The 22100-nt window shown below is 52.8% G+C and overlaps 5 protein-coding genes across 5 annotated transcripts; 3 read left to right on the forward strand and 2 right to left on the reverse strand.

The window, feature by feature from the left end:
* Z520_04458 (uncharacterized protein) lies at window positions 1–2286 on the reverse strand (the record flags this gene model as incomplete). Its single annotated transcript, XM_016774965.1, has 2 exons — window positions 1–1665; window positions 1723–2286. 2 exons carry the CDS (start codon window positions 2284–2286, stop codon window positions 1–3), a joined length of 2229 nt encoding a protein of 742 aa, XP_016633945.1.
* Window positions 2287–8420: 6134 nt separating this feature from the next.
* Z520_04459 (uncharacterized protein) lies at window positions 8421–10110 on the forward strand (the record flags this gene model as incomplete). Its single annotated transcript, XM_016774966.1, has 3 exons — window positions 8421–8582; window positions 8639–8766; window positions 8820–10110. 3 exons carry the CDS (start codon window positions 8421–8423, stop codon window positions 10108–10110), a joined length of 1581 nt encoding a protein of 526 aa, XP_016633946.1.
* A 3418-nt stretch (window positions 10111–13528) lies between these two features.
* Z520_04460 (uncharacterized protein) lies at window positions 13529–15130 on the reverse strand (the record flags this gene model as incomplete). The annotated part of the gene is made up of 1 exon (XM_016774967.1): window positions 13529–15130. One exon carries the CDS (start codon window positions 15128–15130, stop codon window positions 13529–13531), a length of 1602 nt encoding a protein of 533 aa, XP_016633947.1.
* A 1223-nt stretch (window positions 15131–16353) lies between these two features.
* Window positions 16354–19039, forward strand: Z520_04461 (uncharacterized protein; the record flags this gene model as incomplete). Its single annotated transcript, XM_016774968.1, has 2 exons — window positions 16354–18618; window positions 18671–19039. 2 exons carry the CDS (start codon window positions 16354–16356, stop codon window positions 19037–19039), a joined length of 2634 nt encoding a protein of 877 aa, XP_016633948.1.
* A 956-nt stretch (window positions 19040–19995) lies between these two features.
* Z520_04462 (uncharacterized protein) lies at window positions 19996–21810 on the forward strand (the record flags this gene model as incomplete). Its single annotated transcript, XM_016774969.1, has 1 exon — window positions 19996–21810. The coding sequence occupies one exon, from the start codon at window positions 19996–19998 to the stop codon at window positions 21808–21810; it is 1815 nt and encodes a 604-aa protein (XP_016633949.1).
* Between the last annotated feature and the right edge of the window lie 290 nt (window positions 21811–22100).

Genomic DNA, 22100 nt, shown 5'->3' on the forward strand with positions numbered 1-22100 from the left:
TCACATATGAACTGATTGGCCCTCAAAATTATCCATAAAATTCCAATCGATATCCCCTGTACTCAATCTGGGATGTGGATCGAGATTGTAACCTAGGAGTGCTGTCCTTGCGTGTGGGTCGACCTCGTTGCTGCCAAAGCTGTGCTCGGAGCCTACTGGGAATTGTTGTCCAGGGAAAGCTGGTAAGAAGTCTTCGGATCCGTGAGCGGGTTCCGAGTAGAGACTGCTTCTCATCCCTGATTGCCATTGCATGGGCGCGGCGAAGGAGCCTGGAGTATCTGCTTGTGAATAGGTGCCATGCACCAAGGCCGGATTTGAAAGTGCTTGAAAGACTGTCGGCTGCGCGAGGTCCATCTGATGACTCGTTGGGGTTGGAATGCTGAATTTAGTGTTGGGTGGTGTTGATCCGTTCGAGTAGGTCCTCCTAACCTGACCTTGCTGGGCCTTTTGGCGATCTAAGGCGGCCTTCATTCTTTTTCGTATGATGGCGTTGCTGCGCTCCAAAGCGGGCGTGGTACTGGATGTCTTTTGCAAGACCTCCAAGAGAAAGCTCAAGCCATTCTTTTGTGCTGCAACCCCCGGGTCTTCGCCCGGTTGGGATTCTCTTTCAAACCGCAGAACGGCAATTGTTGCGGCAATGTAAACGCTATAAGCATTGAGATAGGAGACGTGGTTCAGTCCGAAAGTGTTCGCTTGCAGCATGATGAGATCATGAATGGCACCCGTTGCCTGGATACACATTTGCCATGACCGTGCTGGTCCTGGCGCGCTCATGTCTCGTGCTCCAAGCACAAGCGGGCGGTGTAAAAGAATCACCGTTGTATGGTAGAGGAGATTCAGTGACATGATATGCACTGGTGGTGCTAGAGATGGCATTTGGTCGGGATTGATTCGCAGATGAGGAGGCAAAGAAATGAGCCAGTCTCGTAGATCCCGCGAGATTCTCACAAAAGGTGCCTCACTAGCTGCCTTGGCCTCCGCTGAATGGTCTTCCTCTCCCATCTCACGACGGGCGGCGGCCTCAGAGGAATATATGCTGTGCATCAGATCGTTGAGAATGACGCAAATCTTGCACAACTGCCGGAAGCATGAGACCACATAGCCAGGGCAAGGAGGGTAGTTAGGGACATTCGCGAGCTCAGGCGGTGGTGTCTCTCCGTAGTAGGGTGCCCAGAGATCACTGTCACTGTAGTCGTCCATGAAGGTCAGGGGAACCTCCTCGGTCGCTGGGGTGAAACCGGGCATTCGGCCGAGATACAGGGATAGGATTTTATCCCAGGTGTAGCAGCTCCAGAACAATCGCTTTCGAATCTCGATGTCTTCGGGTGTCAGGCTTTTCACGAAAGCTTGGAGTTTGTCACTGGGAAGATGAATGCCCATGTCCAAGGCCATACGAAATGCGACACCGGAAAAGGTCCATGCTTGCGCGTTTCTTCCAAACATGACTTCTCTCGCGGACTGTTGTAGCAGAGCTTGAATGGTAGGAATAGAGCTGTTCCTCAGCATGTCCATGCCCAAGCCAAATCGCGCCTCATCGGTCATTTTTTGCATAAACTCCCCGGCGCTCATCGAGCTCGCCATGGGGCTGTGCTGGCTCAGAACACTATGATATTGGTCCTGGTAGACGTCGTGATTCAAGAATCGGGCACAATGAGCATGTATCACCTAAAATTCCATCAATTAATCGATCGAACCCAAGTTTTTCGGAGTGTTTCGCTATACCTTCAGCAGGGTTTCTGAAAAGTATGGTGGGTCTTGAGCACCTGGAGTATTCAGATCCACCATGGCCATTCCTCTCGTAAAGGCAGGCCTGTACACGAACAGAAATAAAGGATGCTGCCAGCACCAGTGATACTTGAGCAATTCGTTTGAAATTTCCTTTGGCACATTGGTCTTTGCAGCACCATTCGCAATTGCGAAAGGTTCAATCTGTCTTTGGTGAGTGGCGTTTAAAATCAAATCGCGTTTCACACGCTGGTCTTCGTGGAGATTTCCATTGTAATTGAGTTGAGCTGTTATCGACTGATGATGGCGTTGACTTGAGGGCGGCTCATGGATGGGAGACGTCGAGTTGTGGAATGTTACACTTCCGGTGTCGTCCACACTAATGTCGGCTTCCCACTTGATATGTCGATTTCGATGTGCCAGAGCTTGCCCTGAACTTTGAGAGGCGGCTGTTTCGCTGGCGGGTGATGCTGAGGGCAGTTTCTTGTCATCGTGCGACCCGGCCTGGCCCCATTCGTCAGATACCCCTGATGACAGAACACAACGAAGAGACTCCTTCATACCCTACTTAGCCAAACTTGGGTCTTGGCTTGTCGCAGTTGCGCCTTGAGTTCCTGGATTTCCTCCTCTAACGATCGTACGTAGGCGAGTGAGGGTGGCTTGTCGTAGTGACAGTCGTCTTTGTATGCGATACACCTACAACGTGTATCAGAATTATTGATCGATCATTGTGCGGGACAACTCACGTGGTGCATTTGGGTGTTTTCCCGTCGCATTTCGACTTTTGACAAGTTAGCAATCTATGCGAAATGCTTCCGGGGCACCACCAATTGTTTCGTCTTCAAACAGGTTGAAGATTGACAAAGAGATGGGCGATCAATACCTTTCTTCTGCGGCAGCCAGCGCATGTGGACTTGCGGTGCTTGGACTTTGGTTTTTGCTCGACTTCTGCAGGCATGGTTGAAGAGGGAATGACAGAAGATTAGATTGGTGATTGATGAGGGTCGGGAGGGTAGAGAAAGGGTCAATGAATCAAATGAATGAGTTCATGATCAAAGCCTCGTAGGGCGTTGAGGGACTTTGAATGGCTTTCTCCTCACGAGATCAGAATCAGAATTGGAGAGAGGTCCGTCAGCAAAAGTGCCAACCCCTGCTCGGTCTGGAGAGCTAGGATATTTTTTCATACACAGGCGGGCATGGGCAGGCAAGGTATGGCTTAGCGTCATGCGAGGGCGATTGTCGGAGCAGCAGACCAAACGAGTCTGGATAGACAAGGGTCAGTAACTCTGCGGGATGGCGGATGAGTAGTTAGGATGATACTACTAGCAAAGGCCTCTGCTGGGAAGGGAAAGTACCATCTGATGCTGAGTTACTGCTCTTTCCGGAACAGCAGACCATGGCAAGCGGAGGCCACATTTTTTCTCAGAGAGAATGAGTTTCAAGCGAGCAGGGGGGTTGCGGTGGGTTGGAAGCTTAGGGGAACGAATAGTTAGTTCGCAGTAAGTCGGGGATTAGTGGGTGATGGACCACGCAGGGCTGTGGTGGGATGACGAGTTCACTGTCTTCCTTCTCGAGTTTCTTGCCTTCTCTCCAAAATGCTCGTACTTGGACTAGAAAGGGCAGAAGGTGATTGACCAGTGGAAACGGGGATGCATCCAATGCCGGAGCTGCCTTCGCCATAACCGAAGCCACAGCGAACACGCAACCTCCCGGCCGGGCACCAGCCAACAAGCAGGGGGCGGAGGGGGAAGGAAGCAGGTGAGCAGGGGTGGTGATCAGGATCTGAGGGAAGCCCGAGCCGTGTCGCAAGATGTGCCCAGCGCCGAGCCATACACCTCCCTAAAGCGTGAAGGTCAGAGGAGCCTGTGACGCTAGACGCGCTGGACCAGGATTTGCCAATTAACCTGCCGCTTTGACAAGCTTGGGGGTCATCAATTGGGAGATGGGAAGTTAGAGGAGCACTGGAGCAAGAAGGAGGGCATAATAGTTGATTACGGGGATAACTAGGGCAGAAGGGGAACACTAGAGCAGGGGATAGATCGGGTTCAATGACAGGCTGTGCGTTAGCGGCTAAAGGGCGTTTTGCCAATAGAAGAGAGCCAGAGCAGCTTGCATTGCACCAGATTCTTACTGAGAATGGGGCTTAAGGAGAGAAGGCATCTTCATACCAAGAGCTTCCTGTCAAACAACACTCATAAGGGACTTGTGTATTATACCTAATAGACAGGGAAGCAGCGACTTGAACGACAAGTTGATCAACGACTCTTGTCAAAACTCTCCTCGCTTTCTCCAACGTGCATCTACGTCAATAAGGGAAGGTGGTGTGCTACAGGGCGTTAATCCAAGCCCCAAGAGAGTTTCTTTTCTCCAAACGCTAGCGACTAACTCTTCGGCTTGCTGAACGAACCAACCATTTCGTGCCCAAAGTCGACCTGTATGTAAACGGCCTTGACACGGACCGATCAAACACGGCGCCGACTGCGATCACCACCGAGGCTGCTATTGAATCAAACGTCCTTACAAATTCAACTTGCTTTCCTTTCTGAGGCACGAAGACTATCCGGAACGACGATCAACAGACCTAGTGTGCCTGATTATCGATAGCCTTGCTGCCCTGTGTCACCAAACAGTCCTCTGTACGGAATGACAATCCCAAGACCTTGTCACCTCGGGCTCCAGGTTGTTTGAAACGTCTCTAATGGCAAGGAAAAGACAGGCTGTACGAGTAGGCAAGCTCGTGCCGCTTCGTCATAGCATATCCCTTGGCATTCCAATGGGTTGCACGAAACACGAGTCGGTCAGCGATAGGCTATGGCACATGCAAGGTCAGAAATCCATGTTTGGTTAGTTCCAAACGCATTCAACCGACGGGCAACCGGCCTCTAAGATGCCTCTTTAGCCTTGTGGTCACTGAGGTCTGTATTGCCTGGTCTCATGTATTACAGCCTTCCTCGTGTTTAGGCCTCATAACCTCGTCACTCGCGCCTCGTATACTCATATTGCTTACGGTTACGAAGTATAGGACGAGCTAAGTGATCACAGGCTCTTCAACACCCCGGACTATCCGTCTGCATGGAAACTCGTTGGGTTTTCGATACTTCCAGAATGTCGGGATGGATGGTGTTGCTTGCTGCTTTTTCGCTACTGGTGTTGCGGATCCGCACTGTCGATCTCGTCTGGTGACGCTGAACGAATACGGCTTGTCGGCCCAATCAAGACAAATGATACTGTGGTTCTATGCCAAGTATAGCACAAGTCAGCACTCTATTCGACATAAGCACTATTGCCTCCCGCTTTGCTTGATGCATGAAAGCCCGACATCTGGTGCGTTAACTCCCTTGCTCGCCACGAGGGGCCCAAGTTTTGAACCACGCACAATCAACAGGTACTGACCTGAAGGGATCCAGTTAGACACATCCCGTCGTTCACATCCGCCCACTAGCCCCATTCTGGAGCCCTGTTCTGGAGAATCCCGGTCGATTTTCGAGCCCACCAGACCTCGGAATAGCACATACAAGAGCGAAATTTACCTCATCCCGCATCATCTCTGTCTCCCTGCTACCCCAATTCGACATGGTTAGATAATAGACTCTCGGGTTATAGGCAAAACTATTTGCCAAATTATGCATCATACGCAAGGTCGGATATTCATTATACAGCCTGACTAACGCTCCTATAGTGAAAGGGCACCCAACAGTGCCGGATGTCCAATGACAGGGGACGGTGGAAACAAGGCTAATGTACCTAGGTATCCTGGCCCTTTTTTGGCCGTCTCCAACGTCAACAAACATTTCGAGATTCCCACTCCATTTCGATCTTCATCACCCAATTCAGGACCCGCCGTTTGAACGGCGCTCCGAAACGTCGTTCCACGAGGAGACTGCTGTGAGATGACCACCCTCCCTGGCAGACGACGTCTGCAACTCTAAAATTGGCGCATCTCGAAATTTCGTTGAGAAAGAAGCTTCGTAGGCTAGATCCCAAAGTGGGCATTTTCGAATGCCCTTCCGCACGCAAGAGGGCACGCGCAAGCTCGTGTCCGGAATCTTACAAATCCACAATAACCAGGCTGGCAAACTCCCTCCCTCATCGACGACTCTAACGTGCTGGTACCCAGCCTCCTGGCTTGCGAATGCCAAATACTCTCATAGTTCTGATTGGGGAAAGACCAGGCCAAGTTGATATTGGTCAAATGCAAATGCCTAAGACTTCTCTGCCACCTGCGTCGACTCCGAGTCAGTCTGGCAAGAGTCAGAAGATGCGCACCAGCGCCCCTAGGCGTTTGTTCGTTCTCTGCAGTCATAGAGAAAGTTGCACAAGGACAAGCCGACGACTCCCGTCGTCAGGCAGAGTACACGAAACTTCAGAGCCGACATCCGGAGTTCTGCAAAAGGATCGGTCGGCCCCTACGACGGCTGCTAACACTCATTGGATTTTAGTCATTCGACTTAGTCAAGGCAGAATGCGCATGCCAAAAGGGCTAAATTGCCCCTCCCCATGCACAAAGCGACAGCAACCAAAATTACGTGCCAGTGCAGGAAAGGGTTGTGCTGTCAGCCAGTCACAGACCGGCTTATCCTCTCTGAATCTGTTTCACGTTATCCTTTTGCCAGACGAGGCAGGTAGTTCTTGCGAGAGGCCAAGGCTTCTGTCTAATTGCTCGATATTATCTTGGTTGATTTGCGACAGTCTCCGTATCAAACGAGTGGATGAAGTCAAAGATTGTTATTTCGACTCTCAATTATCTCAAGAATTCTGCTTCGCCATGGCGTCGACTTTGCTCGTCATCTTCTGGCCCTCTAGACCTATGACCTGGTCAAACTCCCGGACAGCTAGCAATTCTCATGGCCACCACCGGCTTCGACGCTAGCCGGAAATCCTCGTTCTATGGTCCAAGTACTCCCGCGCCAGATCAACAACCGGCCGTCGACCAAAGGAGAAACAAGGAGAGTATGTGAGCTCTCATAACTTCTCATAGCAAATGTGGAGTTCTCTGGCGAGGTCTTTCTGCACGACAACAGTGACTTGTCATGATCACTGGGGTGGGGGCCATCACATTTACCCCGCGTGGAGGAGGTCTTGAAGATTCGACGTTCTATGAGGCCCAGGCCAATGTCTAGCAGGACGCTCTTCCAGCAAGAACGACTCTCGCGTAGGGTGGTTTATCTTGAATTCTCAAAGCAAGAGAGGTCTGTCACACCCTACACCACCGGCTACAATGCCAGATGCGGGTCCCGGCTGTTGAATCACTGATCAAAAGCGAAAAATGGAGAATCATGCGCAACGCCCGATTGCTCTGTTTCATACCTCTGATGGGATCCGTCTAGGCCCAAGGTCGCGTGGGGATCGACTTAGCACAAACAAGTACGCAGGAACAGAGGGACGCTTGGATGACCCAGAGAGCTTGTTGATGTTGATCTGCATATTCATTCTGTGGAGGGAAGTTCCTGCGACAGCACGACTTCTGGGCGATTTGTCTTCACCCAGAATACCATCTCATCCTGTCGGCCCTGGAGCATTTCATCGTCGTTGCAGTCCAAGGCAGTCGCCAGAGCTGATAAGCCCTCTGGTAGCTGTCCGGAGAGTGGCCGGTCAGGTGCTTTTCACAGGGTGAAGGCCTGGAATGGCCGCGTAGATTGTAGGCATGTGCTCCTAGGCACTCCGTACATAAGTCGCGCTGAATCCTTCTGGCTTCTAGACTCCAGATCTTCCAGAGCTCCAAACTCCCTGCCGTGGTCTGAGGCCAGGCGAGGCGCTATTCACAAGGAAAAGCCAAAATCAGCAGAGGGGAGTAGAAATGACTTCTAGCCAAGTCGTACAGCGTACTGGGCCCTCACCTCCTGCAAAGGTATCCCCGTCTTTGGCTCCTGTCACTCTTTTGGGCCGTTCCGGGTTTCTGCTGAGGGCTTGTCATGTTCTGAAGAGTGCCGGTAAGTGTTTTCGTCAGGATTGGGGCTCCAGGGGCCCTATGCTCAAGTCTCGCGTAATATCGTTTTACCCGAGAGTGAAGAGCAAGAGAGCAACGGCTTTCGTCGGATCTTCCGAAAAGCCATCACAGTGTCCTGGCCGTGTCATATCCTTTTTTAACATGCGGTTCCTGGGTTACTGAACCTACCTAGGTACCTACTAATCGTTAGACCCTCTTTTCCTGCTGACTTCGCAGACCGACCGGGGGTTGCACCATCGCCTTTTGTCCTGGAACTTTGTTGGTGCTCCAGCCCTATCGTTTCGCCTGGAAGCTGCGCCCCCGCCATGCCTATCCGAGCCCCATCCACGTTGTCCCTTGTTTTTGCCTGCTTGCCCTTGGTCATGCTCACCCACTGAGGATCACAGAACACGGGGATGTCCACAAGTTTCCCTAGCTTCGCTATGTCGCAGGCAAACTTTCCTGGAGGAATTGGATCCAAAGTTCCAGACAACCCCCTCCCCCTCTGTTCCTTGCCACAGACCGCCCAGTCGGCCGCATACTCGACCTGCGCGTCTTGGGGCTCGCATTACACTGCTCACCAGCAGTAGCGCAGTCCAGAAAAAGACTTGGTGCTGATCAACTTTTTTTGACCTGCTTGATGAAGCCCTAGCACGTCGCCGAGATGCTTGGGGCTTGCTTGCGAGTGTCCAGACGACATTATCTCTCCCCTCCCGTCCCGTTCTATCCTCCTCCCTCGACCTAGTCACGGCTACCCTCAATTGACAAGATGAAGCAGCCAGACGCAATACAAAGAAACTACAGCGGCCAAGAGACCCTGGTCGAGGAAGAGATTGGAACAATTGACCTACATGGAGCACACCGGGAGTTATTGAACCCCCGGCCGTCCCAAGATCCACAAGATCCTCTGAACTGGCCACTATGGCTCAAGGTTGGTCTACGGATTCTGTGTTTTGTACGCTCAGAGCTCCTGTTGATCTTGGGCAGATTCTCATCTTGACTCAAACGTCTCTTCTTGCCGCAATTGGCGGTCTAAACACAGCTGCAATCAACCCCGCAACGGTGTTGCTCGCCCAAGACTTTGGGATCAGCAAGGTTGCTGCTTCGTATCAGACGTGAGTCTTGTCTCGACAACACCTCGTCCACCAACAAACTGACTTGCAAGAAGCACCGTCTGTATAGCTCTCAATGGAATAGCCCCTTGGCTGTGGATTCCGCTTGCGAACAAATATGGTAGACGACCAGTCTACCTGGCTACAACCTTCCTGGGCTTCATCTCCTCCCTAGGCTGTGCCTACACCCAATCTTATGGCCAGCTTATTGCTGCCCGAGTGTTCAACGGGTTCTTTCCCGTCGCATTTGCTCTGGGTGCTGCCACCGTCACAGACTTGTTTTTCTATCATCAGCGCGGCAGAGCCATGGGTTTCTTCACCGTTACCATGGTGAACGGAAGCCACCTAGCTCCCATTGTCGGAGGTTTGTTGGGCGAATACTGCGGCTGGCGATGGATCTTCAAGTTCGTGGCTATTGTGGACGCGGTCATGTTGACCACTGCCTTCTTCTGTCTTCCAGAGACACTATACCTCAGGAAAAGGCGTGTCGACGTGTCGAAGCCGGACTTACTCAAGCTGCCGACTGAGCAGAGGCCTCGGTTCACCAAAGAAGTCTACCTTTCCCGCATGCGACTCCGTCCGAACTTCCCTGAACTGAGATTGAGACCTAACCAGTTTGTGCTTCCGGCGTTGAAGATGGCTAAGTATCCCTCGGTGTTATTTCCGGCTCTCTACTACGCCACTATGTATGGTTTTGCGTCCATTCTGCCGGCGGTGACTGTCGCGACAATTTTCACAGAGTTCTTCCATTGGAACACCCTGACCATCGGCCTCACTTATGGCGCATCTCTCACCATCGGAGGCGTCCTCGGCGAGTGCGTCTCGGGCTGGGTCGTTGATGGCATGGTCAAGCGAGAGCGAAAGCGACTAGGCCGTGATCCAGAACCAGAGGTTCGACTCAACGCCATCTGGATGGGTGAAATCATCGTCCCCGCTGGGTTGCTGATCTATGGCTTTTGCTTGCAATATCGTACGGTGTGGATTGCGCCAATACTCGGGATGGGCATCGCGTGCTTTGGCCTGCAAATCATCACAACAACGACATACACCTATGCGATTGACTGTTACCGCACAGAAAGCAGTGAGGTGGCGCAGCTGTTTAACTTCATTCGTCAGGAGATTGGCTTCACTTTCGCCTTCTATGTTGTCCACCTGGGAAACAAGATCGGGTACCAGTGGACCTTCCTTATGTTCGCCCTCATTGGTGGGGTATTGGCATTTTTGCCGATGCTTTTCATCATCTTCAAGGGAGAAGAGTGGAGAAAGAGACTTGGAAAGCCGGTAGGCGTCAATGTCCTCGACAGCATGATGGAAATAGCGGACGAGCACGACCATGGTTCTGGATGAAACGACCGTGACAAGCGAAACATGCGAGACCTCAGATGAGATATGGCTGATGACTGACATAAGGGAATGGCAGATGCAGATGGGATTCTAAAATCCCATGCCACTCCGGCAGCAGCCCTGTCAAGCAGGGCCTCGGCTAATGCAAGTGATCTGCAAAATCGTGCACCAGATCTCTGCAAGACAGGGGCAGCACGATCTCGGCACGACCCCGTGGGAACCACGGCTCTCGGTGCTGCACGTCAGTTGTACATATACATATACGAGGTGGCATCTCACTAACAGATCTGGGTGACCTGGTGGTGCGAGTCCGAACCGAGATGGCGCCAGCTGCCCGGGGGTTCTGCGTGGCAGGGTTGTGCTCTTGAAGCTGCTTGCTGGATCCCGGAGAATTTGCTGGTACATCCTCCCCTCCGCTTAGCCTGGACCCCCAATAGGTGTGGAAGATGGTCCGCCCCGGAGGGACTCCGGAGCACATCATCAACCAACCACCAGTCTATCTTTCGTCGTTTAGACTTCGGACAGATTAGAATCAGCTCTGCTGAAGAACCTTGCAGCGGCTCGGCCGTGGGATATCCGTTTATTTCCGCTTGGCTTCGTTATTCTGCTGTCCGGATGCATTCAGCTAGCCCTGGGCGTAACGGAGCAGTCCGCCAAGGGGGCGGGCATAAAATGGCATGAGAAGGGCGGTCCTGCCAGCTAGTGCTCTTCCTCCATTTTCGATACATAAGAGCAGCAAGACCTCGATATAAAATTCCGGAGACCTTCTGCAGATTCTCGGTTCTGTATGTTACCCATCAAGGAAGAAATATGCATGATTCTGTTCCTGCCAGGCAGCGAGTTTCGGACTGAATCCCCGTTGTCGGAACCAGTCATTGAGCTAGCTGGCCGAGCATGTCTGAAGCAGGTTTGGATCTTCGGTGTGTGAATTACCTGTCCAAGGACATCTCTCTCGGGTGTCTGAATGGGGGAAACTCTTTTGCTTGTAATGATGGGCAACCAAAAAGCATACAACTTTCCTCTTTGGGATCCGAATTATCGCGAGCTAGACCTCTTGGCTTGCCAATCTTACCGGTCCAAGAAGAGGATGACCGGATAGTCTTGGGAGCTTGAGGATTTCGACTTCTCAACATCCTAGGACGAAGCGGACATCTCTTCTACTTCGATCGGCAATCTGGGTATGCTGACCTGCATCTACATGTGTGTCTTAAAGAGACACACTAAATCCATGGCATGTACCACGCCACAGTGGACCGTCGTTGGTCATCTTGCTCTATGGAGGACCAAGTATCGAAGAACTACTGGTCTCTGAATGATTTTACATGGCCAGACCGGACGAGGACGGGGATTGTGTGTCAGGATACTACTTATGATGTGCTACATCCGGTAGCTCTCGAGTCATCATCTGAGTGGAGATTGCTGTCTGCTACTACACAACCGAGCAGTAGACTTGCCGGAACATGCCCGCGCTCCGAGGTTCGAGATAGCCGCGATGGTAAGGGCCCCATGCTCTTTGGGCCTGATCGAGCTCGGAGGTCTCGAAAACCCAGGGCTGGATATCGAAGCTTGCCGGGAACGATACGACCTCTGCGGGACCGTCCCCTAAGTCCTAGTCTGCCAGGTCAAGGCGCCAGGTCAGGGCAAGTTTGGGCTTCAAAGAGACTCGAGCGGAGTGCGACCGCCAATCGAGACTGCCATCTAGGAGTGTGCAGACCAAGAAACGATCTTTATTGCTACTCCCGACCTATCGCTGGGAGGACAAGTAAGTGAATGTCTCGCCGCTTTGAGGTTTCGGGAAACATGGGAAACATTTCCCCAGCACGGGCAGAAGAGAGGAAGGAAGAGAAGAAGAAAGATAGGCATAGCGTGGAGAGGATGCCCGCCTAGCTAGGCAAGTGGTGTCTTCCGATAAAGGACAAGCCGGAAATGAGTTCCCAGACCCAGTCCCAGTACAGGTGAAGTTTGCAAACTCTCGTGTGTCACTGATGGTGGTGAGGTGAGGTGAGAAAATAAGTGGACAGAGGGGAGATCCGCGGCAAAAGACGGGGAGAGGGAGGGAGGGAGGGCTGAGGTTTCTGGGCCCTGGGTTCTGGGTCCCGCCTTAGGAGGAATAGCTGGTGAGGCTTGAGAGTGCTCGGTAGACGAGGCGTTTGAGAGGACGGGCATTCGCCGGCCGGAGAAGGGGGACAGACAAAGGACAACATATAATACAAAAAAGAAGGGAGGGAAGCTCGAGAGATGAAAGCGTGCATGCATATATACCTTGTACTTGTTATTGACGTCTTGCTGTTTGATTATGGAGGTATAGTATGGATATATGAAATCGTCGTGTATTTCATTCTCTCCTTGTCGTGTATGGAGACTGTTCCAGCCTCGTACGGCACTTAGTCCGAGACTCAGCCGTGGAAGCAAATCCCTGCTCAGACGGAAATAGGTGTGTGTGTGTGTGTGACTCGGAGTGTGTGTTTATCAACATAGCGTAGAAAGCAGGCAAGGGCAGACCCATATAGATGAGAACGGTCAGAGAAAGAAAAGGAAAAGAAAAAGGATCGAGCGCCAGGGTTCCACGGATAACCAGGTAGATCAGGATACCTAGGTACAGGTAGGTAAGTCGACAAGATCTCAGCAAGCAAGATAGACACAAACTATACATCTGTTTTGTTTATCCCTAGGTACTTCTTTCGTGGCGTGTTTGGGTACCTAGGTACCTAGGTAGTATCCATCTTGATCGAGAGTAGAAGAAGCGGAGGAAACACATGTACACCGGCGGTACATCAGGTATTTAGCTATGTAGGTACCTACCTAGGTAGGTACACCCTGTCCCATATGTATATCATTCTCCCAGCGCACTCGTAGTCCTCTCGTGTGTTGAACCACACAATTCCTGTTCATATGTATTTTTACTATACATTTGCTTGACTGATGTGTTGGCCTTTGACACATACACACACACACACACACACACACACTCTCTCTCTCTCTCTCTCGCTGCGTTTGTCCGAGCAAATATAAGTTATGAAGAAAACTTGTAGCAGACAAGCCATAATATGGGACAAGTCAAAAAACCATTTCGGATCTGACGCTGACTTCCCACTTTCGTCGATCCCCGACGCCCATCATCAGCAATCTCATGGGTCCCCAGCTGAAACATTGGTCTCAACGAGGAGGAAAAAGTGGATTGGACGGAAGATTATTGGAGCATGCTTTGGTAGATGCCTCGTTGGATCGCGGCTTTATCCCTGTGGAGACAGTAAGCTATAGCCTTTTACCAGTACGGCCGCTGCACTTCTCCATCTACCTGACCTAGGTACGAATACTCTACTCTCAGCTGTCTGAACACAGCTAGCATTCCTTCTAGAGGTAAAAGCCTCAATCCCCCTCTCGCATCGGGCTCTCAGCGGCTTCGTCATGATGAACATCCTCATCCGTGCCATCCCCCAACGTCAAACCTAGCATTTCCACTTACAGCTCGCATGACCCTGCGATGATTACCGTCGTTGCCCGTCTCAAAGTTCTCGTCTCCCACACGATCGGCTTCTAGCTCATCCCTCCACATATCATCTGAAGTTGAGGAGAAAGATGCTGCTCCATTTCCACCCGTGTCGGCAGCGTTAGCCTCAAAAGCCCGCTGCGCGAACCGGCTTTCGTCCCTCATCCTCAACCTCTGCAATCGAACGCCTTCAGCCTGCACACTCCTCGTCAATTCCCGATTCCGTCGTTCACGCAGATTGATGGCTCGCGCAGTTGGACTCTGCGGTACGGCTTCCTGATCCCAACTTTGTCGACCACGGTATGTAACAAAGGTCGACCCGACGTGGAGCATTCCTGGTGGTGCGGTATACGCAGCGTCTCGCTCAGTGACCAATAGATGCCTCGAAGTGTCGGCGGGAGTTTGTGGCTGAGAACTTGCAGGGAGTGAATCATTGTACACGCTATAGGAGCTCCCGTCCAGATTTCTATAAGGCCGAGGCTCGGTGCGCGGGAGGGCAGCAGCATTGCGAATCGGTGTTGGTGTACTTGGCAATCGTGGGGAGCCAGGTAGAGCTGGTTGCTGCCCGAAGTAGTCGCTTGCCGGCGTCCGTGGAAGAGGAGGAGAGCTTGGCATATCTGTTATGGAATACATCTGTCCGAGAAGGTTGCTGCTTCGACGGCGCTCTAAGGCAGGCTGAGCCATGTCGGTGCCGGGCATATCGACGGAGCCATTTCCGGGTGGTGATTCTGTTGCTGGACTCGCGAATGTGATGTCTTGCGCTGAATACGTGCGAGCGGCACCCGGGTTCGCGGGTGGCAATTCGAAGGGCGCACTGTCCAGCGCCTCATCTAGAGAGACTCGATTCAGGCCATCTGAGATGTGATCCTGTATCTCTGTATCCGCAACAGAGTCTCGCTCGGAGGATTGGTATGGGTAGGTATGACTCCGCCGCTTGTAGTTCCTACGTATGGGTGTGGCCGTCGGCGCAGGAACAGGTCTTCCCTCTTCCGGGTCGGTAGGAGGATGCTCGGGTGACGCCACCTCAGCAAATCGGAGAAGGGAGCTCTTACGAGGAGCATGTTGATTGATGTGCACGGGTGGCTCGATGGACTTGGGCGATCTTGGGCTACCGCTAGGAGAATTTTCACTCCCCTGAACGGGGACATCTGAAATGTGGTCTTGGTGTTCGATTTGGGACTCTTCAAAATCTGGAGGAAGCTCGGGAAAGCTGGATATCGATCTATCTAAGGACTCGGAGGAACAGTGACGAACTGGAGATTGCTTCTTGCATTCTTTTTCCTGGCTGTCCTGGGGCGAAGGCTGGGGACGACGGTAGGACAATTCGGCGGTACTTGAGATTGACACGGCAAAGTCCCGCAGGCCGGGATATGCTGCATCTGCCGCAGCCTTGCGATAGTCATTTAGATAACGAATAATATCATGCCTCTTGAAGCCTTGATTCAATAAGCCTTGGTAGATTTCTGTCTGCCGGAGGTGGAATTCGATATCGCGTTCTGAGAGGGACAGGCTGCTGGGCGGTAAGCGAAGCATTATGCAGTATTTAGAGATGAGAGAGGATTCCGGATACCAATCCGACTTGATAGGTTTGAGGAGGAAGTGTGTATCCGTCAGGCCATCAGGCGAACAACCGCCATGTTTCGCATAGGAACGTCACCTTCGCAGCATCCCCGTGCCACGAACGGGAAAACGCAGGAGCGATCAGTCTGGCCACGCAAAGATCCTGTCCTTACCTTTGACATTTATAGAAACATCGACTGTGGACATGATGGCAGTGATGGATTGAGGCTGACATGGATGGGTTGATGGGTTGACGGGTTGACTTCAGATCACATCTTGGTGAATGTGAGCCCAAGTGGACAGCAGTCCGCAGTCCACCACAGTCCTGCCACGTCTGCCAACCACATAATATGGATGTTGGTCTTGGAGGAGTAAGAGGTCGAGAAGCTGTCGATAGTACCTGGCTACCTAGGTAGATAGCCCATTGCCCATCACGCAGCTGGCACCCCAGGAAGCGTTTTACCTATGTGGGTTTGATGAATACCCACCTCGCCCACCTCTCGCTGCCGTAGTGGTCACAGAAACTCCACAGCAATCTGGCGTCAATCTGCGCGAGACCTGACGAGCAAAATCACCCGTAGATGAATGCCCCGGCAGTGACTGTCCAGGTGCAATAATATAGAAACCAAAAGATCCGATGTCGAGGTTGCTCGCTTTGCTCGGCTATGAGAAGGGTTCAAGTTGGCTGATTGGTGGCTAACTGGTAGTGTCTGTTCGCTGCAAGACCAACATCCATCATCCTGCGGTCCCTGCACACCATCAATTCGTTACCACCACTGCAGCACACAATTCACCAACTACTGTTCTTCCTTCATTCTTCCAACACACCCTCCCCACGCTCGCTACCCGTACAAGAACCTCCTTGCTCTCAGCGCCGTCGTCCTCTTACTGTGCCCTCCTTCGACTCCCCCGCCAGATCGGGGACCACCACATCAGACTTCTCCGTGCCAGATCAGATCCAGGGGACTCGCAATCCGCAATCTGAAACGACTCGCAATCTGTCTTGGACCCTCGCGCCCTTGACCCAAAGATTCACCCTCTCAGGCTCTCACTGCTGCTGCTGCTCCCCCTGCCGCAGCGATGAGGACACCAGTATCTCTACTCTGATCAAAGCCGCTCACCACTGAGACGTCATCGGCCACCTCGTTCCTCTCCAAGCCACATCGTCCACGAGTCTGAACCCTCCCCGTGCCACAATGGCCGACCTCTCACTTGGTCCGCTGAGGATTGCGAATCCTGATGATGCTTCGCCGGATACACCATTACAACCTCAGGCGCCCGCCTCTCAGTTCCCCCGGGTTTCGCCTCTCGTTGACCCTGATGGGAGGACAGAATATATCTCCGCCACCCCTCAGCGCTCCTACAGCCCGGTATCCCCAATGGGGTCTGAGACCGGCCCCGAAGACCTGCCGTCCCAAGCGATAACTTCCTCATCCTTCTCGTCAATACCATCGTCTGCACCTTCGCAGCCAACTTTCTCCCAAAACAATGCATCTACAGAGCGGCTCGCCCAGCGACAAAACATCCCTTACAGCTATCAAGATCAGCAACAAGCACAGTTCCCTCAATATCCTACCATGATGCCTCAAAACCTCCACGACCCTAGGTCGAACGCCTCACGCCCGGGTTCCGCATATTACACTCAGTTGCCGGTCAATGGTTCAGCCGCCAATGGGGTGTCCCGGCAAGGATCTTATAGAGTTCGCAATGATGGCCCAGGCTCGACAGGATTTCCGCAACGCACATCCTCAAAACGCTCGGGGCTAGGAGATGTTGCTGGGGTGCCGTCAAGAGACGATAGTCACACCGAAAGAGCATACGGTCAAGGACAATATACTCCGGGCAACGGACCCTTGCCTCCGCGAAGAACTTCTCGAGGCGTGGCAGGCCCCCGGATGGGGACCACACCCACCGCCGGCACCACACCACTCTCAACTACTCCTGCTTCCATCCAGACACCCCTATCAAGTTCCCCATACAATTTGGAAGATCGTCCCTTGACCAGTGCAGAGGAATGGCAAGAGCGTGGAGCCGCTGTGGGACTCAAGAAGGAGATCGGGGCAGATGGCACAGTCGCTTACAAACCGGTCAAAAAGGGCGTGAGGGACTTTAATTTCGGCCAGACACTCGGAGAGGGTTCCTACAGTACAGTCCTCGCGGCGACGGATCGAGCCAGTGGAAGACAGTATGCTATCAAGGTTCTGGACAAGCGGCATATCATCAAAGAGAAGAAGGTCAAATACGTTAACATCGAGAAAGACACTCTCAACCGCTTGACAGACCACCCCGGCGTCGTCAGGCTCTACTACACATTCCAAGATGAGCGATCCCTATATTTTGTCCTGGATTTGTGTCCTGGTGGAGAGTTGCTCGGAGTCCTGAAGCGAATGTCAACCTTTGATGAGGAGTGTACTCGATTCTATGGGGCACAAATACTGGACACCATCGAGTACATGCATAGCCGGGGCGTCATACATCGCGATTTGAAGCCTGAAAACCTGTTGCTGGACGAGAACATGCATATCAAGGTCACCGATTTTGGGACGGCCAAACTGCTTCCGGAAAGGCGGAACACCGATGGCAGGGTGGATTTCGAACCTGATGCCAACTCGACCGAGAATAGGGCCAACTCTTTTGTGGGAACGGCAGAGTACGTCAGTCCCGAATTACTGACCGACAAGAACGCATGCAAGGCGAGTGATATGTGGGCATTCGGTTGCATCGTTTATCAACTATTGGCTGGACGGCCGCCTTTCAAGGCCGTCAATGACTACCAGACCTTTCAGAAGATTGTTGCGCTCGACTACGAGTTCCCTCGGGGCTTTCCTGAAGTCGCGCGGGATCTGGTTGAGCGATTGCTAGTTCTCGACCCCCAAAGACGGTTATCACTAGAGCATGCAAAGAACCATGCCTTCTTCACCGGCATTCGGTGGGGTCGCGACTTGTGGAAGCAGAAGGCGCCACGGTTAAAGCCATATGTCCCTCCGGCAGCACCACCCATCAAGCTCAACGGCGGCAGTGCGCAAGACAGCTATCCGCCAGACATCGTGCCTGGTCACAGCACGCACCCAACCATGCTGCCTCCCAACAACCAAAAGCCACAACCGAGGGTTGTCACAGAACTCCCGCCGCCCAGCCAACTCGACATTGAGTGGTCTCCCGTTCTCACGAGAAATAACGAGAGAATCCTCAAATTAGGCAATCTATCTGTGCTGTCGACGCCGAATCCCCACAGCCCGCACAGCAACGAAGGCGGAGGGAAACTGTCGAGATTATTCGGCGGCAGCAACAACAAGAAACGGCAAAGACTTGTCATGGTGACGTCGAGTGCAAGAATCATTATTGCTGCGGCTGGTGGAGAGGAGAAGAAGTCAAAGTCCGAAATCTCACTCCTCTCGCCGGGCACCGAATACTCCAGCGCGACAGATTCAAAGGGAGTGACTCAATGGATTGTCAATACTGTAAGTTCTATATCATGATGCTACTGATATGGAGTCCTAACGCATTGAGCAGAAGGATCGACACTACGTTTTCGAAGACCCCAAGCCACAGTCGGGCGACCAGATGTCGACGGCAGTTGCAGCGCAGGAGTGGCTGGACGCTTTGGGGCGAGCTCGAGAAATCGCGATATCTCTGCAGTTGCAGAATGCCAACAACACGTACTCGAGCGACGACGCTCTCAATCTTTCGTCGTCGGCATTGTCCAGTCATGCCAGCACTATTGACCAGCCGACGGATCTGAGTCCTCATAGTGTGAACCAATCCCATTCTGGGCGAGGAATACTGCACAAGCAACATTCAGGCGGCGACGCAGAGTCGCTGAAGGGGAGAAAGCGGTTCAGCAAACGGCAGTCTAAGAGTGGATTGACTGCAGTCTTCTAGAAAGCGTCGGTCAACAACCGAGTGTCGATTGTGGCGTTGCGGGTCTCCTGTTCGTTTCTGGACCCTGAATTAGCATAGCATGGCAACTTGTTGGGTGTGATCAGCATGGCGATTGGGGGTTCGAAAAGAGCACCGACGAAAAGGCCGATGCAGGCTCGTCGAGGGTGCAGCTGTAAAGAAGGGCTCTTAAAAATCTAGAAAGAGGATATATAGTCGGCCTGGCCTTGTGACGCAGTTCGAGGCTGTCAGGGTTATTGTCAGGGTGCCAGCCTGAATGAAGAGACTGGCAAATAACCGGAACTTGCCCTTCGGATCCAGAGATTCTTTTGGATTTGTCTTGTTCTAGCCCGTGTTTAGTGTCTGGAGTTGGCCACAAATGAGATTGTGGCGTTGGGCTGGACGTGCAGGATGTGCTTGTGCCTTGGTTCATGTTGGCTCACGACTGGCTGACATCAACTTGCCTCGAGCCGGACCTGCAGCTGAACTACTCCCCATGCGGCCTTCGCTCTGCTGCTCCCATCGCCACTCTTCTGTGACCTGTCCCCGCGGTAGCCTCTTCTACCCAGGCGCCTTCACCCCATGGCGCGAACAAGAGAAGACGTCGAAAAGCTTTGCTGAGTGTCGGGAGAGGCACTGCAAACTCCAGGCAATCCAGCCGGTCACGAGGCGCAACGAGACAACTTTGCGAATTAGTGTCGACAAGCTCAAGGGCAAATCGAGGTCCTAGCCGGCTGAGAAACACCTTGTGACCCCCGAGACGGCGCCCGACTTCTGTGGGCGACACCTAAGCGACGCGTTCGAAAGGCAGCTTTGTATAGAGGCAGAAGCAGCGGGAAAAAGCGGTGACGCAGTCGAGGTCTATACAGTGGCTACAAGAACTGCCACCATCTGCCTGCCACATGCGCTTTCCTCGGGTGTAAACAGCTCCTCATGAAAGCCTCTTTGGGTGAAATGACATGAGCCAGCAGTTTGCTCCACAAGCACCATCTCATCCCGTCCAGCAAGCAAACCGAACTTCTTTACCTATGGTTTCACGCGCCGAGGTCGCAGACCACTCTCACTCCCGCTCCCACTCCCAGTCTCGAGCCGCGCCTTCTGTCGTTTCCCGTACCTCACGATCGAGAAATCACCACAGCCGAGGCCGCTCGCAATATGGGGGCTCCTCTCATGTGCCGCAGAACGAGTTTCCATTCTTTTCGCAAACCGGGGATGTCGAGATAGTCATTGTCTGCGGTGGACAGGAGAAGAGGTACCTGCTACACAGTTTTACATTGGCACAGTTCTCTGGCTTTTTCCAGGCCAACACAACTGAAGGATGGTCTCGAGGTCAACCGCAACAAGGTGGCCGCAACGTCTCGTCTGCTTCGCGACCTGATCAGGCCTTGAGTGCCATCGGAGAGGAGTCTTCTCAAGTCAGCTCGACTGCTGGGCCCTCCCTTCCTGCCCCTCCTCACCCAGCAGCACCAGTGTCGGCTCCGACCCAAAGGAGGAGATGGAGGTTTGAGCTTGACTGGGAGGACCTCGAGGAGGACGATGAGCCCATCTTGGTCCACAAGACCCCTCAGGGCAGTCTTTTTACTCCTGCAGCAGCGCCACCGCCGCCGCTTTCTCCCCCAGAACGTCCAAGACATCAACACACGTCCTTTTTTCGTTCCATGGCCAATTTGACCTTTTCTCACCACGGCCCGGCCTCACAATCTAGTGCCCAACTCGCAACGCCCGCCCCGGATCCATGCCTCACGAACCCGCTGCTCAGAGACTACGATAACCTGTTCCGCATTTTCTACAACTACGCTCCGGTTCTGAACTCCTCCAACATCGCCTCCGCCTATTCAGAATGTAAGGCTCTCCTTTCACTCGCAGACATGTACGACGCTCTTCCCGTTGTTGGACCTCGAATCGACCATCACCTCTTGCGGTTCTCATCGCGGCTCTTCAAGCAGATTGCGAAATACCCGCCGTCATATCTCAAACTTGGCTACCTCGCACGAAGTCGGATCATCTTCTCGGAAGCATTAACTCACGTGGTAGGCCAATGGCCAGCCGCCCTGCCGTACATCAAGCCGCCTGATCACTCGGGTGCAGGATATGAGGTGCCTCAGTCAGTAATTGATTTGATCGAAGACAAAGTCGATGAACTTGAGGAGTTGAAGCAGAAGGTCGAAACGAAGCTGTACAGGTTGACTCTGACCACATCTCGTGGTGAGAGGGTCAATCCGGCAAACGACTATCTTGGCTGGCTGGCCGTCAGTCTCTGGCGCCAGTGGTTGGCAGAGAACACGGCGCCCGAGATTAGAGGGATATTGAAAAACAGTCCGAATTCGCGACCCGGCAGCGGACATGCGAATGCGAACATGCCACCGAGTGTACATGGTCGACCATTGCCGCCGGGGACCGTCGCTCAAAATCCCATGCCACCGCCTCCTCCCTATCAAGCCCATGCGCCTGCTCCCCCGGCAATCAATACAGGCCGCATCTTTCGTCTGATCGGTTCTTCCGACCCTGACAAATTCCTCGCCGACGATGAGCTAAAACGGTTCCTCAAACTCACGCCACCTGGCTCTTCTCACTCTCTTTATAGTCGCGAAAATCTCCGGAGATTTGAACGCAAGATTGACGAGATCAAGAATGTCGCCAGGGATATTGTGAAACCGTTGACCAGGAACTGCCTCGAACTGGATTTGAGGAGTCTGAGTGACGGGGGAGGTGGAGGACTAGGCTATTTGACGTGTATGAGGTGCGAGGAAGACGAGTTGCCCTGGGAGCTTTGATGCATGAAGGTGGTACTCGACAGTGCGGCACTGAGGGAGCACTATCCTACCGCCAGATCCAGCCACCGAAAGCCCCTTACCACCAAATCTTCAGCCAGTCCTGATGTCATTTGCGTGGGACTCACCCGTCCACGAAGCTCGGAATATTCGGCTCTTTGGGACGTTGGTCTCAAATAAGAGTCACGAGAGGCACGATCCACAACCGACCAAACCATTCATTTCACGATTTCCCCATGACGAACGATACTCACGAATCTCTTTAAAAAGTGTTTACGGGTTTTTGATGTCCG

The sequence above is a fragment of the Fonsecaea multimorphosa genome (assembly GCF_000836435.1).
Source record: "Fonsecaea multimorphosa CBS 102226 unplaced genomic scaffold supercont1.7, whole genome shotgun sequence".
NCBI classification, from domain to species: Eukaryota; Fungi; Ascomycota; class Eurotiomycetes; order Chaetothyriales; family Herpotrichiellaceae; genus Fonsecaea; species Fonsecaea multimorphosa.